This window comes from Phytophthora infestans, genomic scaffold (assembly GCF_000142945.1).
Source record: "Phytophthora infestans T30-4 supercont1.4 genomic scaffold, whole genome shotgun sequence".
Lineage (NCBI taxonomy): Eukaryota > Oomycota > Peronosporomycetes > Peronosporales > Peronosporaceae > Phytophthora > Phytophthora infestans.
Genome location: NW_003303755.1, coordinates 2,756,165 through 2,774,051, shown reverse-complemented (window position 1 = coordinate 2,774,051; position 17,887 = coordinate 2,756,165). Strand labels below are relative to the sequence as shown.

Below are 17,887 nucleotides of genomic sequence, written 5' to 3'. Positions count from 1 at the left end.
GCTGAGGCTGGCAGGTTTCGAGCAGCCATGGGAAGGTGGAAGGAAGCTTTAGTTGTGGATCCAGACAATGCGGCACTGTACGAGTTACTTGCGCAGGCGTCCATGGCCGTGTATGAGGACTTCCAGGCCATCCAGTTCGCGCGTAAAGCGACCAAATTGGCTCCTACCTGGAGTGACGGATTTCTCACACTTGCTCGATGCCAGCTGAACTTTGGCGAGTTGGCATTAGCTCGTGAAGCTCTGAAACAGGTTGGTCAAGAGGGCTCACACGGGTTTGTGATGAATAGCGAAGTTTCTGACGGTGCTTCTTTTTATTTTTGCTAGGCTGTTGAACATAATGGTGGCAAGGAGACGAAAGAAATGACGTCTGATCGTCGGGATATTGATCATCTCCTCATTAAACAAGAACAAGTGCTGTGCCAGCGTGATGAGGAAGCAGCTCACATCCTGGAAGTTGACAAGCTACAAGTCATCTCTTGCTTTAAACACCTCAGTCTTCGCGGCAAGGCAATTGATAACGCGAACACACCGGCAAATGAGTAGAGCATATAACTATTGACAAGTATTAAAAAAGGAGGAGTCGATCTTCTTGGTCTACGGTGGACGTTTGTCTCTGGAGGGCAGAGCTTGGCGGGGATCTATATACAATAGCAACTAACTTACAATGCCGGTTGGCTTCGAGCACAGCCCCAAACCGGCTAAACTTCCCTGCCTCACCCACCACCACCTTGTCTCCTGCTACACGTGGACGAGGTATCTCCATATATACATAAGATATATACATTCGCGCAATCGTCGGGAGGCGGTTTGCAGTAGCAATCTTGGTGATTTTCCTTCCAGCTGGCTGACGCTTGAATGTGGCTCGCTTTGATGTTTACGAGCAAAGCTTGCTGCCTTCAATTGAGTACGACGAAGGCTCGCCGTGAGTGGTATCGTAGGACGACGAGTAGCCCTCCTGCTGATCCGTGATAAAGTGCATGTACGACCGCTTGCGGGACTCACTGTGCTCGGTGTCTGGCTGTGCTGCCGTCTGGGGTGCGTAGCAGTCGTAAGGCTCATAGTCCGCTTTGTTGCCTTCCCCCTGCGGTTCGTGTCTCGTGTCGAGCAACGAGTCGATCTTCTGACTCATGAGGAAGCACAAGGTGGTGGCGGCAGCGGCAATGTACTCTTGGTCCACGGGATCACAGTTGCCTGGATCCAGACGGCGCACTTTCTTTCGTGGGGTCTTGCGTGGACTGTCTTGGGCCGCATCGTGTTCTGGAGTAGAGGGCGCTGTATTGTTGCCGTCTACGGAGTCTCCTCCTCCGGATCCAGGCTGCTCAGCAGCAAGTGTAGCCATTTCGGGGGTCTTGCTACTCTGCTTCTTCTCAGCTTTAAGCTTGGCAACCTTGAGCAGATATTTCTGTGCGTGTGTGCGTACTTGAGTCACCGATCGTGTGCGAACCACTTGCTGCACGCGTTTCCACTTGTGGCCGTGAATACGGAATCCCTCTAAGAAGCGCTCATGCTCGTCCGCGGTCCAACGTCCACCGCGAATCGGTTGGTTAACGGTGCCGCCGCGAGTGGTTGCTGCCATGCTTTCAGAGTCTTGCTCTGCCTCGTCTTCGTCTGCAGGTGCCGGTGCAATGCGGCGAGAGTTGGGTGACGGCGACGTCTGTCGAACTGGAGACGAGTCAGCGCTACGCTGCTGGTGGCGAGTGGAGACGTAGCGGTTCTCTTCCTCGTAGTGCTGCGGAGCTATTGGGACCTCAGGCTTGGTGAGCAGCGGCTTGCCGAAGCTGTGGAGCGACGGGAGGCTGAACTTGGGCATGGCGCTGTCGGAGGCACTACTGGAGGTACTACGGTTGAGGATGTTGGCGAGGCCGAAGCCAGAGGAGCCGCGCCACGGTTCTATTTCCTGTGCGATTGGAAGGGCAGCAGAGGTTAGCGACTTGTATTTGAGTTGATCTGGGTCGTGGCGGTGAGAGCGCACCTTTTTCAATGGCATGTCGTGTTCATGTCGTCTGTAGCTTTCGTTGCTGTAGGCTTTTCTTTTGGTGCGGTCCATTGTAGTGTGCTCGAGGTCGGTGACTAAATATATTCTCCCACGGCCGTTGATGTGCGTGTCACTAACAGCGGTCACGTCGATGAAGGGCCGTTTGAAACGTCAGAGGGATCGTCGAGTGCTGAGTCTGCTGCAACAAGCAAAGTCGGAGTGAGAATGCGGATCTCTGAGAGTCTCAGAGTGAATGAGGATGGATGCGGCGGCCGTGAGCGGAATGGAGGAATGGATGGATCCACTTCTTCACGCTTCCCCTCAACCGCAAACCGAAACACACACCAACCGCGCCCAGCTGGCGCGTGTTGCAAACAACAGAGCGGCAGCAGCCGCAAACATGCAGCATGGGCGGAAGAGCGGCGGCGGGTACCGTGCGCCGCAATACATGCACAACTTACCTACCTCGGTGTCGCGGTCTGGCCTGGCGAGACCTGGAGATCTGTTCCGCTCTCTCGGTGCTTTTTGAACTTTGTTTGGTCTGGGCGAGACAAGATCGACGCTTGACGGCTTGCATTTGGCTCACCTCGTTCGTTCGCGTGCTGGTCTCCTTACCTAGTGAGGCCAAGTCAATTTTTTGAGGCGATTCAGTTTTCTTAGCGGTTAGGGCAGAAGCGGGCCGAGCCGGCAACAGGCGTTGGCAATGGCATGTCGCCATGTCGTAACGAAGAAGATCGCGAGCATGAGACCAGAAGAGCTTCCGCCTGTCGAGGCGATGCTGTCGTGCCGTGCACTGAACCAACCTGTAAGTACCCTGGCAGCGTGTTTTTCCAAAATTCCTCATCAATTGATGTGGTATAATACCACGTGGTCAAGTCAAGTCGTTGGAGAAAAGATGACGCCGCTGCGTTTGAAGCATGGCGCCTCGCACATCGACATTCATGCGCGGGGGGTTGTATTCTCAGTAGATTCTGGTAGGTGGCATGGCGGGTCGACGAGGCCCCTCAACAAGCTCGGCGACAAGTGGAGTTCACTTGTCGCCTGTGGAGCTCCTTGGGAGCCAGCAGTGCTGGCCCAGCACTGCAAAGTGCACCTGATAAAGTCGCCAGAGACAGGCGGCGTGATGTGCATGACATGAGAAAGATTGGCCGCGCAGAGCGCTGATTGGATGATTCGAAAAGGCGTAGGGAAGGCAAAAGTATCTTGCCAAGAGTTCAGTTCACCACTCGAGCAGGCTAAAAGCGAGAAAATAGGAGAAACACACGTCCATCGCTGGGATAACACACACGGGGCTGGGCGACGTGGTGCCATAGCCGCGGCGCCAACTAAGGTGAGCGGGTGCGAGGCGCGTAGCCGCAGCAAACCCGCGCGGAGAGCCCGCGAAGCAGTGCCGCGCGGTATTTGCGGAGGCGGGCCCAGCGCTGAGCTCACCAGCGAGCCGAGCACTACACTTTCCAGAACATTCTATCTCCATATTGCGAGCGCAGCGAACCGCGGGGAGCTCGATCTTTTTCGCAGGTTGGATCACGGGGGGGAATCCTACTAGGTTAAACCTAGTAGGTTATGCACCTAATCGGTCGTTAATGGCGGATGGCTCTTCTTGCTCGTTGATTGTTGGAATCTGCGTGGCAGGCAGATAGCTCTACAACCCGACGAGTAGAGCTTGCTTGGTGTTGGACCGAGCTTGGTGTTGGACCGAGTCCGCCCAGGTCGAGCGTTTCCACTCTAAATTTAGAGAGCCGCTATTATTGCCGAATCTATTAATAGCAGCACTTTAAATTACATGTAATAGCTTGCAAGTCGCATTTTCACGAAGGGGCTTCTGACACCCAAGACAGGAACGCTCGTTGGGCCGAGTAGCCTGCTGCCATGGTAGACAAGTCGGAGCTGGTCGCGTTCGAGCGCGAGAAGCGCCTGTACAAGGACGCCTACGTGGAGAGCTTCCGATCAGTGCGCTACTTCCCGTCGCTGGCTACCATCGGCGCCGGGCGGACGGACGGTGACAGCATCGTCTTAGTGCAGGAGCCGCAGGTCCCGGTCGCCAGCGAAGGCACGCCGATCGAGCTGCGATCCAGGTTCGTCGACGACGCCGCGAGCCGCCTACCAGACTCGGTCTGTCTTTCTTGAAGTTTAGGATTCGCGTCGACCTGACGACCGCACGATTCACTGACGCCTGCTTCGTTCGTGAATGGGTCCGCTTGCAGCTCGAGAATATCTTTGACACTACGCTGCCGCTGACGATGTTCCGGTCCGCCGTCATGTGCAAGCACTCCAAGGCTCGCCAGGAGCGGCGCGCAGGCGAAGCCGCTTCTGGCGGGTGTTCCGCTTCCAAGGCCGGTTTGGCCGCTGCACCGAGCCGAGTCAGAGGTCACAGCAACACGGTGCGTCTACGATGATTACGTAAATGTAGATTCAGATCTATCCGATCCTCTATTTATCTTCCCACTGAAGTGTGGCATTTAACTCAAGCAGCCAGGCGTGTTCAAGCCCACCAGCGTGGTGGGGGCCAAGGGGGCCATCCAGCGCAAGGTCACGTACGACGGACAACCGTTCCAGGACAAACCACGCTCCATGCGATCGGTACTGTGCGACGGCGCGACTGCGACGTGGATTGCAGTCTGTACATGTAGTTGCTTTTCCGTCGGGCTAATATCGTTCGCTGCGCGCGATCTTTGCTGCAGGTCACGCCGCGTACCGCCGCACCGCTGCCGTGGGCCACCAACAACCCCACGCACGCTCGCAAAGAGATCTGTGGCCGGACCTTCTTCAACGTGCCACCCGAGGGGCCCATCAAGGCCGACCGCAAGTACACACAGGAGTTCATTCGCCTCAGCATGGAGGCCTACCACGCCGGTCGCCGCCACGCTGCCACGGCCTACAAGGGAGATTCCCGACAAGACCACTAGATACTGTAGGATCAATGTATCTTCACTGTAACTGTACATTTTAGATACATTTTTGGCAGTTGTCGTTTGGAACTGTATTTATTTTCATTTGGTTCCACGGTATGGTCCACCCCGACTTAGTTTGATATTTTAAAATTAAAGTAAGTTATTCACACAGAATTTTCAATATGTTTTTCGTAAGTTACGTACATGCTAATGTAGTACAGTACGTATTACGGTTGTTGGAACAGGACGGGGTTTTATAAAAGTGAGCATAATAATTCGATATTGTTGCTGGCCAGGATTATAATCATGGTAATGAACAGGATGGAATCCTGCATGCATCCAGGATTCTGTAATATAAAAAATTAATTTCCATCCCTTCTAATTCCGACTTTTCTTATTTCCGATCGAGGAAGAAATGGGTTCTCGTTTTGGTTCGAGGTCGAGGATGAAACGTGTCTCAAGCGACGGAAGCGACAGCGCCGGAAGCGACCGCGCCGGCAGCAGCAGCGGTGGGACGAGCGCAGGAGGATCAACGCGTGTATTGGGTGCGTCTGGTGGTAGGCGAGTGTCTTCGCTCCCGCGTCGTGGGCCGGAACTGTCAGCAATGGAGACGGAGATAGCTGGTGGTGAAGAATCAAAGATTTCGAGCGATTGTGGGCACGGGACCGGCAGTGAAGACGTGGAGGGAGCTGAAGAAGCTGTGGTCGCCGGTAGTGATGCCTCTGCGGACGACACAGAAGCCTCTGATACTGCGAGCGTTGACGAAACGGTGCACGTAAAGGTGCCTGTGGTTTGGCATTTGGATTGAATGGCGTGGCAGGCGTACTTCACGCAGTACTGCGACAGGACAATGCATGTGTTACCTGTAAAGGAGACAATGTCACGCGCTGAGCGGAACAAGCGTTTGCAACGCACTAAGAAAGGCGCAGAGGAGTCCCAGTTGGTGCCGGAGCAATATGATCCATACCAGCGTACATGTATATGTACGCATGGTTGGAAGAAGCGCAAAATCTCGTGGAGAGAGTAGCCGCCCGCGCCAACACATCAGGCTCACGAACAGTCCATTTCGTTTCGTTGTGTAGTGGAGCTTATCACGTGGAGAGCTGCAGGTCAAGAACGGAAGCTTCAATCACAATCATCGTGTTTCTGCCGCTGCGTTTGCTACCTACCCTTCTTCTAGGGGCGTAACTAATCCACTAGTGGGGGCTCGAGTTGATGGAATGCTGGGACAGTAGTCAGGACCGCTGGGTGATGTATCGACGACAAGACTTGCCCCATTCCAAGAACCACACGAACAACCGTCTAGAAAACTTCTTTGGAAAACTCAAGGACAGCGCTGACAGTTCTTAGAGAATGTCTGCATGCGTCAAGGCTCTTCTGGCTTATGATCGTAGAGCTGAGAACGAGTACAAGTACCGACTATCCAGAATCGGTATGTTTGTCAACAGTAATTACGACTAGGAGGTGGCAACGTACTGAGATTTACGACTCATTTTGTAGCTGAAACGATACAGCATCAGTACGCTCGGGCTCTGAAACGGTATGCAGCTTACACTTTCAGGCGCATTTCGGACGAACCTGGTGTGGTGGAAGTTTGTGGAACTTCCTGACAGTACACACTTTATCTGGACAATTGAAAATGTGCATGTGAGCTCTCAGTGTCGATGACTCTTCCGTGTCGACACGCAAACGCGTATTGAAAGCGAGAAGGTGTTTAAGGACCTTTGATCCCGTGGAATTGCATTGATGAGAGGTATGTATCGAGAAGGATTTGCCCAGAATTTTGTCATGATTTAATCAGGATTGCAATGTGCTCTATTTAAATGACGACTCCAGCGAGGAAACTGATTAAGTTTCGTCAGCTCACGTACGAAACGCTTGACTGCCATACCTCTCACGCAGGAACGCGACCAGCGATCCCAATCAGAGCGATACAGGCAGGCTGTTAGGGCTACACATCTAATCGCTAGCGAGCTTGCGGATTTTGAAGATGAGGTGGAGTTCATGGAAATGCTTGACTTTGTTATGAGCCAATGGAGAAACGTGCGTCAACGTAACGTTGCACCTACGGCAATTGAAGACGTGGCATACGTGAAATTGGAGTTGGAATCAGTAGTAGCGGGGATGATGAGGATCGAGACAGACTTTCGAGTGGAGATGGTGAGGCGCAGTCTAAAGTGACAATCCGACTTAAATTCCACAGCAAAGAAGGTGGGGGTCCAAAAAAATCAAGGCAAAAGTGGTCGCAGACGAAAAGGTTGACAGGAAGTGGCTCGAAGCTATGGGAGAAATTGCTGGAGAAGCTAAGCTACAAGGCCTGTTAAATGCGTTAGAAAGTAAACAACCTACTCCTGCAGACACACAGCGCCGTTTGTCCTGGGTGATGGTAAAATACGCAGACGCGGAGCTGAAAAAACGAATTTTTAACGACTGAAGAATCATGTTTTAATCATAGACGCTTTCTACATTCTTCCTGTGAAGCTTCTCGATGCGTGCTTGAATGTCCTGCCGATCTCGAACGCGAGGGCAAGCGCCATATCTGTGGGTGACAATACCCAAACGAAGAACAAGCCTACGGACGGCCTAATCGGGCGTGTACAGATTAAAAACGTGGGTACTTTTTCGAGGAATCAAATCGAGACCTGCAGAAGGGTTCAACATTTGAAAGAAGTTGTGCAGCTTGGGCTCGACATGCACAAATGGCTGTTGGAGGAGGGGCTATCGTCGCTACCGGCAGAGTATCACAATTTAGCCAGGAAGATGGCGAATGAAGTTATGGGTACATTCCCGTCCAAGCGGATCAGTGGTCTCTCATGTCTGCCGGAGTATACATACTCAATTTTGTATCGAGCCACACCACCGACATGGCTTACGGATGCAGCCATTCAAGCCTATTGTGAACGTCTTGCTAATGACTTTATTGGATGTAGATTTGCGGGCTTCCAGAGAGCCCAACTGAGGACAAAGAGAGCCCGCAACCGTGAAGAGACGCCTGTGGATGCGCACGTCCGGGACAGGATTATTGAGCAGGTTGCGGAACAAAACGTCGACAATGTCCTCCTCCCTCTCAGCTTTATGAATTTTCACTGGTGCTGTATTGTGGTTAAGGTTCGCGCCAAGCGCATCTTCTTCTATGACCCACTGAACCAAGATCCATACATGAAGGCAGCCCAAGCAAACGCTACGCAGCTGAAAATTCGTTGACTACTTGACTACGAAGTTATTCCGCAGAATAACCCCATCCAATTCGACGGGTATAGCTGTGGAGTATTCGTCGCATGGATGTTCATTCGCCAAGTTACTACCGGACCTCCCCTGGACATGAGCGAGGCGTCGTTACCACTGCGTAGGTTCGAGTTATTATACTACTTGATAACGGGGAATCTACTCCCCGCTCAAACGAAAACCCAAACTGCACAAGGTGAGGAGATAGAGGACAAGATGGCTGTACCAAGCACTACTGAAGATCAAACTGGAGACGACGATGTTTCACCAACTCGAGTGGCGCTGAAGGTACACACAATAGCTTAAACTTGATGAATACACGTAGCTTTGTGTTTCAAACGCATTCAGTGTTGGATTTCATTCTCGTGTTTGACAGTCAGTATCTTGATCTCGAAAGGACTTTAGATTTGTCCAATCCGCAGTCAAAACCAGGATTTTACCATGATAACTTCATTATAATCATGTCGAAATCATGGATCAGGAATTGTACCGTATGTTTCAGTATCTTCTCGTATCTTTTCATATTTTTTCAGGAAGGGTACTGGGCTAACATAGTATTTTAGTGTCCAGGATTACTCCTGTATCAATTCCTGGATATTATCATGATTAGAATCCTGGACCGCAACATCTGCCATAATAATTACTGTATCCGTACCCTCTTGCAGGGTTAAAACGGCGTAAAAAGTCTAAAGTCGCATAAAAGTGAAAGTGAAAAAAAACATAAAAGTTTAAGGATTTTTTCAACAGTTCTTAAAGAGCACATGCGTGTGAATTTGCGGCAGAGTCTAGGTTTTGTTGTCTTCTATGCCACTGAGTAACATCGCACGCACAGTATATTCACGACATCAAGCATTTTACCTATATCGTAAAAAAGACTGCCGTAAATAAAAATTGTAGCTACTGGTCAAAACTTTCATGTACAGTTTCTCAGACTACAACCTGCAGCGTCTGCTGGGATTCGTCACGGACACTAATGTCCAGCACTCATTCATACTCGCAATTAAGCTGCAGCGGGGCTGCCGTAGCTTTAGCGTCAGAGGAAGACGTTCGACTCAAAGAGTCACTAATACTAAGTTCCTTATCCAAAGGACACTTACAGCCCAAGACCAGGGCTCAAATTTAATACCTTTACTTTTATGCTTCAAAACCAGAAGTGTTTTATTTACTATTATTGCGGCCAAGCCGCCTAGGGGTAAATGTATCTGTTTAACTATCTAGCATAGTTAAACCTAATCAAATGCATAACGTGTGGCTTTCGGCCAACGTACTGAGAGACCTTGTTAGCTCTCCAGCTTATGTACTGAGAGTTTGTTAACTCTCCGAGTACTTCGTACCCCTGTGTGTTCCACACCATGTAACCTGGTTACACTCTCCCCCACTAAGATGAGAACATTCCGTTCTCGAAACTCTCCTCAGCGAGGTCACGTCTTGCTAAGACGGCGGAGGCTACTACACATTACACCAGCGTTGTACAGCTCCGTGAGCTCACAAACGCCTACGCATCGTTGATGCCCAACTTCTCGTCGTCGGCCCACGGCCCAATGCTCCAAGCGCAGCGCGCATCTTGCTCTCAAGCGGTCTCAGACCTACGCTCGCGCTCCGCGCCTACTCCAAGAGCTGCAAACCGCTTAGAGCAATGCTCTTGACTCATTCGAGTCGTCGACAACAGCTCAGCGGTTGAACACTCGCTTCACAAGCGATAGGTCGGTGGTTCGAACCCACTAGGGCACAGCCCTCTCGTTCCATGAACGATTGCTCACGCTTGGACAAGCTTAAGGGCAACACCCTTTTTAGCTCAATGGTTGGGCGTTGGCTTTGAGAGCCACAGGTCGGTGGTTCGAACCCACCTGGGCACAGCCCTGTCGTTTCATGAACGATTGTTCACGCTTGGACAAGCTTAAGAGCAATCCGCTTTTAGCTCAGTGGTCGAGCGTTGGCTTTGGAAGCCACAGGTCGGTGGTTCGAACCCACCAGGGCACAGCCCTCTCGTTTCATGAACCGTTGTCCTGAATGGACAAGCTCAAGGGCAACGCCCTTCTAGCTCAGTGGGCGAGCGCTGGCTTTGAAAGCCACAGGTCGGTGGTTCAAATCCACCCGGGCGCAGCCCTCTCATACCATGAGTAGTCCGTTCTCGGACTGACGTACGGGCATCGCCCTAATAGCTCAATGGTAGAGCTCCGGCCTGTCAAGCCAAAGGCCAGTGGTTCGATCCCCGTCCGGGACACCACTTTCGCTGTTACAGCGCATCCACATTTAGATCATGCTCATCGAGCAAGTTGTTTCAAAACAACTATGCGTCTATCGAGACGCTTGTGCCTGAACCTTGTTCAGCACAACACGAAGCACCTGCTTCCTTCGGGACCATGTCCCTAACACTACGAGGTCTCTCCACCTCCTGCTCCCGCTGCGAGCACCGCTCATACGTACGAGCTGGCTGCTGCAGCCACTGGTCAGAGCCTGAGCTCAACTACTGACCTGATCGCTCCCCACTCTAGTGGGAGGCGCCCAGCGCCTGGCGACGCTGTCGCACGCCATGGTGGCGCTTCGGCACATGATGTGCCCGGTCGTAAGCGTCAACGACGTCAGGGCAATCTTGCCGGAGGATAACCTCAAACTCCCATGAGTTCTGTGAGTGAGGGTAACCCCTCCACTTCACTAAGTACTGGGTACGACCCTGGCGTCTACGCCACGCCACAAGGCGTTCCACGTGAAAGTGGAGCTCACCATGCTCATCGAGCAGAGCAGGAGGAGGCCTTGCCTCAGCTGGGCTCTCGCGGGGAGAGTCAGCACTTGCCGGAACGGCGTCTGCGTCCATACGACGCCGGCGTCCACGACGCGAACGCTCACGCTCACCGCCCATCGGTCGATCTCGAAGAGATGATCCACCTTGTGGATAGGTTAGCGCCACCACTGTTGACTCACAACCAGGTCTCGGACCTTGAGCTCCCAGTTGCTCGGCTGAACGTTCAGCTTGCCTTGCTCCTGCATCTCGAGCACTTCGCTCCGCGACCTGTGGCTCTGCCACATGCTATTGATCAGCCATCTGTGGATCCACCACTTGCTGTCGTTCAGCCTCCCGTGGCTCTACCACCTGCTGCCCTGCAGCTGTCCGTGGCCCAGCCACCGTTGGTGCCAACGCCTCCGCGCTCACCTGAGCAGGGTCTTGATATGGCTTAAGCAAGCCAACATAGAAGACCGGATGCGTTCGCATCTTCTTCGGAAGGTTGAGCGTATACGCTAGGCCCTTCCTGGCCACGACCTTAAATGGTCCTATGAACCGAGGTCTTATCTTCGTTTTGAAGACTGCAGACACTGCATGAGTAGGTAGGTTTTTAGCGTTTAATAAAACTTGGTCTCCGACCTCAAACCTCTCAACATTGCTTCTGCCCTTGGCATCTGCATGTTCCTTCTGCGTGTCTTGGCTTTCAGCCATAGCGTCGCGTACTTGACGCATTACGCTCAGTCTCAAAGAGACAAAGTCATCGACTTGCTTGCGAACCGCAACAGGGCTGACATGAGCTAGCCGCTCGGCTATCCCTCCCCCACCAAGCCCTGAGCCACTGCGTGGCGGCGTCAGTGGGACGCGAGGGTTAACCAAGCCGTTCACATAGAACGGAGTGTAGCCTGTCAAGGCGTGCACTGCATTATTTAATGCGAACTCAACGAGTGGGAGCATCTGGCTCCAGCGTTTTGGCGCCTCAGCGCATACGCTTCGGAGGGTATCCTCCACAACGCGATTCACGCGTTCGGTCTGACCATCGGTCTGCGGATGGTCCGCTGTGGACATGTCCAAACGAGTGCCGAGCACTCTGAAGAGGGACGTCCAGAACTTCGCGGTGAAGCGCGGGTCTCGATCCGAGACAATTGCCTCAGGCAAGCCATGTTGGCGAAAGACTCGGTCTAAAAACAGCAAAGCTGTACCTTCACCATCAATGGTGTCCGGCACTGCCGCTAAAAGAGCCATCTTGCTCAATCGGTCTACAAAGACCACTATACCCGTGTTTCCCGCCTTATCCTTGGGAAGGCCAAACACAAAGTCCATACTCATGGACTGCCAACATCCCTTGGGGACAGGCAAACTCGCCAATGGCGCTGCCGTGCGCGGCGCGGACTTTGTCCGTTGACACGTCTCACACGTGCGTACATAGGTGCCGACTCACTTATACATCTTGGGCCACTGGTACATCGAGCTCACCGAGCCATAGGTCTTCTCCCGACCTAAGTGCCCGCCCACGGGCGTATCATGAACCTCATAGAGGATTCGATACTTTAGATCCTCATCATGAGGAACGACTACACGAGGGTTATCCTCAGCGTCGGTGCTGTAGTACAGCAGGCCGCGATCGAGTGAGTATCGATGCAGCCTCGCGCGTAAGCGCCCAGACAATTCCTTGTCAGAGTCTTTAAACTCTTCGCTCCCAAGAGCCCGTAGCAGCGCTACGCACATGTCGTCTTGTGCATACGCTCCGCGTATCAAGTCAGGCACTGACGACGTCACTGTCGTGACATGAGCTAACTCGTAGTCCGGCCTGCGCGAGAGCGCATCGGCCACTACATTAAGCCGCCCCGGCTTGTACTTCACCTCGAAGTTATACTCGGCAAAGAAGGAAAGCCATCTTGCCATTCTCTGAGAGAGATGAGGCGACTGTGTCGCAGTGCGTAACGACGCATGATCAGTAAAGATCACAAAAGGCTTTGAGCCTAGCAGGTGTACCCTGAATTTGACTAGAGCATACTTCATTGCAAGTAGCTCTTTGCCATGAACTGGATAGTTCTTCTCTGCAGCTTTGAGCTGGCGAGACTCAAACGCGATCACGCGTTCACGCCCTTCAGCGTCTGCTTGTAGTAAAGCACAACCGATTGCAAAATCGGAGGCGTCACAGACGACGCTAAACGGACTATCCGGGTCCGGTAGCGCAAGGATCGGAGCCTGGAGAAGGCTCTCCTTCACAGCCTCAAAGGCTCCGTCGTGCTCGACGTTCCAGCACCATGGTGCGTCCTTCTTAAGGAGATCTGATAATGGCCGAGCCATCTCCGCGTAGTTCGCACTGTACTTGTGCAAGTAATTGGCTAAGCCTAGCCACTTGCGTAAGTCTTTTTGGTTCTTGGGAACCGGCCAGTCCACGATGGCCTTGACTTTGGCAGGATCTGCCCGAAAGCCACGCTTCCCAATGAAGCACCCGAGGAAAGGTATCTCCTCCGCGCCAAAGACGCACTTGTCCAAGTTGGCATACAACTTATTAGTGCGCATGCACTCGAGCACCGCTCGCAAGTGGTCAATGTGGTTATCCACGTCTGACTTTCCGTGCTCGGCACGACTATGGACGAATATATCGTCAAAGTACGTTTGAGCGTACGCCCGGTGGGGCCTAAACAGCTGCGTCACAAGACGATTGAACGTTGCTGGTGCGTTCGACAGCCCCTGGGGCATCACCAGCCACTCCCAGAGCATACCGCTCGGAGTACTCACCGCTGTCAGCGGAATGTCGCTCGCTCTCATGAGCAATTGGTAGTGACGATCGACCAAGTCGAGCGCGCTGTACAGCGTACAGCCTACCATGTTGTTCTGCAGAACATCCTTGCGAGACTTCGGCGTTTGCGCCGGGATAGTGGCCGCATTTAGCTTGTTAAAAGCATGAACAATGCGCCACTTGCCGTTCGGCTTTCTGACACAGAACGTGGGTGTCGAGTGCGGAGACTTACGCTCACGCACCATCCCTGCCTCGTGCTTCGCACGGAAGAATGCGTCAATGACGTCACACTGCTCTCTCGGCAAAGGCCATTGCCTTGTTACGCAGTATTTGGTTCCAGGAACCAGGTCAATCTCATGACACACGCCTCGATCCGGAGGCAGGCCCGACGGTGGGTCTTTCGAGACAACGTCTCCATACTCCTTCACCACCGGGTAGAAGGGATCCGAAGGATCTTTGAGGATCGCCGATCCACTTCTTGCGCTCAGCGCCTTCTTGGTGTCCTCTAGGACCGCGTCGTTCACGACGGATGAGGAGTTCAACTCCTACTCAGGTCCCAGCAAGACCACCTCGGCTAGCTCGCCTGCCTTTAAGGCTTCGCCGAACTCGGCAATGGACATCTCGTCCAGCTCTAGCAGAGCATCTCCAGCGGGCAGCGTATCAAGGCTGATATCGCCTTCTACCTCCCCCGTCACTCCGTTCACGAGTGTATACAGCTGTTCACAGCAATCACGTGGAGCATCACCGCTCGTCACGTTGGACACATCGTTCGACGTCGAAGACGTCACAGACGCTCTGCGTCTTCTTCTCCTCTCCCTCCGCGACCGAGCCCGGCCGGATGAGGGCGGTGTGGCGACATCTCCGTCACCACCACCGGGTGCAGCAGCACTATCACTCCTCGAAGAGGATACAGTGTCTCGCAAGACACTCGGCTGAAAGCCAAGAGGTTCTTGACCTTCACACAGTGAACTAGGTGTCACTTCACCTGCATCTCCTGGGCCACGCCCATGATGCCTCGACTCGCAGTCGACCGCGACCCTCGGGTCACGCAGCGGTAGGTCATCGACCAGATTCATACCACTCAGTGGATTACGCGCCACTCCGCGCTCGTCCTCACCAGGACCCAGCAGTTGGTCATTGACCTGACCTGCACCGCTCAGCGGATAACGTGGCGCACCACGTACGCCCTCAGGGCAAACAGCAACCTCGTTGCTAACAATTTCGGACATACCAATGTCCAGCACTACGGCCGCCTCGGCCTCGTGCTCGCGCCAAAAGCGCTTCTGCTTCCTAGCAGAGGTGGGTTCATGGCTCACCAAAGCTCCACTAGGAGCAGGGTGCAACGCACCCAGCGTTTTCGACTTCCAGTCGATCCATGGCTCATGGCGTTCCAGCCATGCCATGCCAAGGATGAGGTCATACCTCGCATCCAGGTCTAAGACCAAATAGCGTTCCACCCTATCGAAGTTCTCAAACTTCACTCCAAGGTCGACAGAGACCTTCGACACAGTTACCAGTGTCCCCGTCGCGAGACGGACAGAGATCGTATCTCTCGTTGGCACTTCCAGTGCCTCAGCATACAGCTGACTCACTTCCAGGGTGGAGCGACGGGCGTAGTTGCCCGAGGCTCCCGAGTCAATTAAGACTCTCCATGGCTTTGCAAAGCCCTTCACGTTCGCTTGAACGACCAGCAAGCCCGGCTTGCACACACTCTTCTCGTAAGAGAGCTCAGCTCTCTTCGGGGCTGAGCCCCGTTGTCCTCTACCTCTTCGAGGCACAACAGAACTCAGTTCTTCCCCAGTAGGCCGCCCCGCGCCTACTGGGAGTTGCCGTTTCCCGGCGATGACCCGGAGGGTTGGCTCGCCGGAGCCTCGCGCTTCTTGCGCAGAGGGCAATAGGCCCTCAAGTGCTTAGTGCTATTGCACACAAAGCATCGGCGGATGCCGGCACGGTGCTCCGCAGCAAGAAGCTCCGCTTCTTCATCTTCAGCATAGCTGAGGTCCATCGGCTCTGGACCGCTCGAAGAGCTTGCGCTACTAGCGCTCCAACCAGGTCGAGCCGACCTGAAGTTGTGCTCGGCATTTAATGCCACATTCACCGCCTCTTCGAAAGAGTTAGGTTGTACACGGAACACTTCCGTTCGAGCTGCGCTCACACGAAGTCCCTCCATGAACACGGTCACGCTGACCAGTTCCGGAAGAGGGTCCGCCTCCATTCCGGCGATAAGAGTTCTCAACTCTTGGACATAGTCCAATAACTCCTTCTTACCCTGGCGGGTAGCAAGGAACTTTGACCGGATACGGTACGCCTGATTAGGCGGCGCGAACACGCGCGAAAGCTGTTGCTTCAGCTGATCCCAAGTGGGAAATGCAGCGTCAACAGACGTGCCGCACGTTAGTGCCCATTCGCGAGCGCGACCTCCAAGCCTGGAGACAGCCAGCGCCACGCGCTGATGCTCAGACTGGAGCAGGGCCGATCCCATGGCCATATCGACTTCACGGGTCCAGAGAAGGAGATTCTCTCCATCCTTCCCCTCGAAGGTTTTTACGCTCACCATGAGCGGTTTCAGTCTCATAGACTCTTCACGCGTCATCGACGCCGCCGCCGTTGCGGCGCTCACCTTCTCTTGGACATGCTCCAAGAGCGCGTTCTCGTAGCGGGAGAACGATTCCAGCCTGGCAGTGACCGCCTCTGGACCTTGCGATGCAAGATGAGCCACGCCCTCCGGGCCAAGCAAGGACATAAGCTTATTAAGCGCGTCCTGCTGCGCCGGGGGCAAATTCGCGAACACGGGGTGTTCCATCCTCGCAGAGGATATAGTCAACCGACTCAGGAGCGGGATTGACTACAAGTGCTACCAAGTGCAGCGGGGCTGCCGTAGCTTTAGCGTCAGAGGAAGACGTTCGACTCAAAGAGTCACAAATACTAAGTTCCTTATCCAAAGGACACTTACAGCCCAAGACCAGGGCTCAAAGTTAACACCTTACTTTTATGCTTCAAAACCAGAAGTCTTTTATTTACTATTATTGCGGCCAAGCCGCCTAGGGGTAAATGTATCTCTTTAACTATCTAGCATAGTTAAACCTAATCAAATGCATAACGTGTGGCTTTCAGCCAACGTACTGAGAGACCTTGTTAACTCTCCAACTTATGTACTGAGAGTTTGTTAACTCTCCGGGTACTTCGTACCCCTGTGTGTTCCACACCATGTAACCCCGTTACAACAACAGGTTACCACCATCCAGCATCGCCGTCGTGTCATCTCCTGGAAGGAAGAATATGAAAAAGCAAAGGGAGCGAAGAACATGTTCGCGAGAACTGTAGATCAATTTCCTGATATTTTTAACTCGTCTACTCGCAATGCTAACCTTAGCAAAGCGATGGCCTGGTGGAAGAATCGAGAGCAACTTCAAGCGCCACTCCGGGGTTCTGTGTCACTGTCGAGTTTACGATCAGATAGAAGAAAGCGAGTGAACTCTAAGGCTTTGTCCGGCCGAGGTCGTCCTCGGAGCAAGTGGGTGCTCTGGATATATCCTTTGTTGCTAAGCGAGTTTGATCGATTACGTAAATTGGGGTTGAAGTTCGACGCATCCTTGCTACGTCAAGTAGCTAAGCGTATCCTCCAGGATCCTCAAGCTCCAAAGGCTGATGAGAACGGGGCTGAGCTGTTAACAAAGATCACTTCACGCTGGGTGCAAACCTTTATGGAGAACAACAACATAGTACTTCGTGCGGCAACAGGTAAACGACTGGTGAGCCCTCAGAAGGTTGAAGATATTGAGAAGCAAGTGGCCTATCACCTTTGGCAAGTTGAAGCGTGGGTTTGAGAGCGGTTTGTATGACGAGAATGCGATTGAAAACATCGATGAAACTCATTTCGTTGTAGATTTTGACAACGGCAAGACTCTCGGTTTTGGAGGCGAAAACCAGGTCAAATATGCGGATGTTGTATCCGGAGGGGATGGAATGACAATGGTCGTGCGAATCAGCGGTGGGCCAAGTGCACGTATCTTGCCCCCGATGATGATTTTTACGAACGCAGACCGTAGTTATCCAATTCGTGGAGCTAAGGATGACGTGGAAGGAGTGTGTTATCGTACGGGGCCGAAGGGCTGGATGGACAAACGTCTCTTTCTCGAGTATCTGAAAGAGCCTCGAGCTCAAAAGCCGGATCGTTTAGGTCGCAAGAAGACTATATTCCTAGATAACTGCTCAAGTCACCTCGAGGAAGACGAGTGTACTGAAGAGCTTCAGAAGTTAAACGCTTCTTTAGCCTTCTTTCCAGCAAACGCAACGGATCTCTGTCAGCCGGCGGACTCATTCGT

The 17,887-nt window shown here is 53.0% G+C and overlaps 3 protein-coding genes across 3 annotated transcripts; 2 read left to right on the top strand and 1 right to left on the bottom strand.

The window, feature by feature from the left end:
- Positions 1-27: 27 nt before the first annotated feature.
- PITG_03671 (uncharacterized protein) lies at positions 28-543 on the top strand (the record flags this gene model as incomplete). Its single annotated transcript, XM_002906680.1, has 3 exons — positions 28-249; positions 349-411; positions 463-543. 3 exons carry the CDS (start codon positions 28-30, stop codon positions 541-543), a joined length of 366 nt encoding a protein of 121 aa, XP_002906726.1.
- PITG_03670 (uncharacterized protein) lies at positions 527-2,212 on the bottom strand (the record flags this gene model as incomplete). Its single annotated transcript, XM_002906679.1, has 2 exons — positions 527-1,897; positions 1,973-2,212. The coding sequence occupies 2 exons, from the start codon at positions 2,045-2,047 to the stop codon at positions 875-877; spliced, it is 1,098 nt and encodes a 365-aa protein (XP_002906725.1).
- A 1,632-nt stretch (positions 2,213-3,844) lies between these two features.
- PITG_03669 (uncharacterized protein) lies at positions 3,845-4,881 on the top strand (the record flags this gene model as incomplete). Its single annotated transcript, XM_002906678.1, has 4 exons — positions 3,845-4,087; positions 4,180-4,356; positions 4,448-4,555; positions 4,657-4,881. 4 exons carry the CDS (start codon positions 3,845-3,847, stop codon positions 4,879-4,881), a joined length of 753 nt encoding a protein of 250 aa, XP_002906724.1.
- Positions 4,882-17,887: the final 13,006 nt, after the last annotated feature.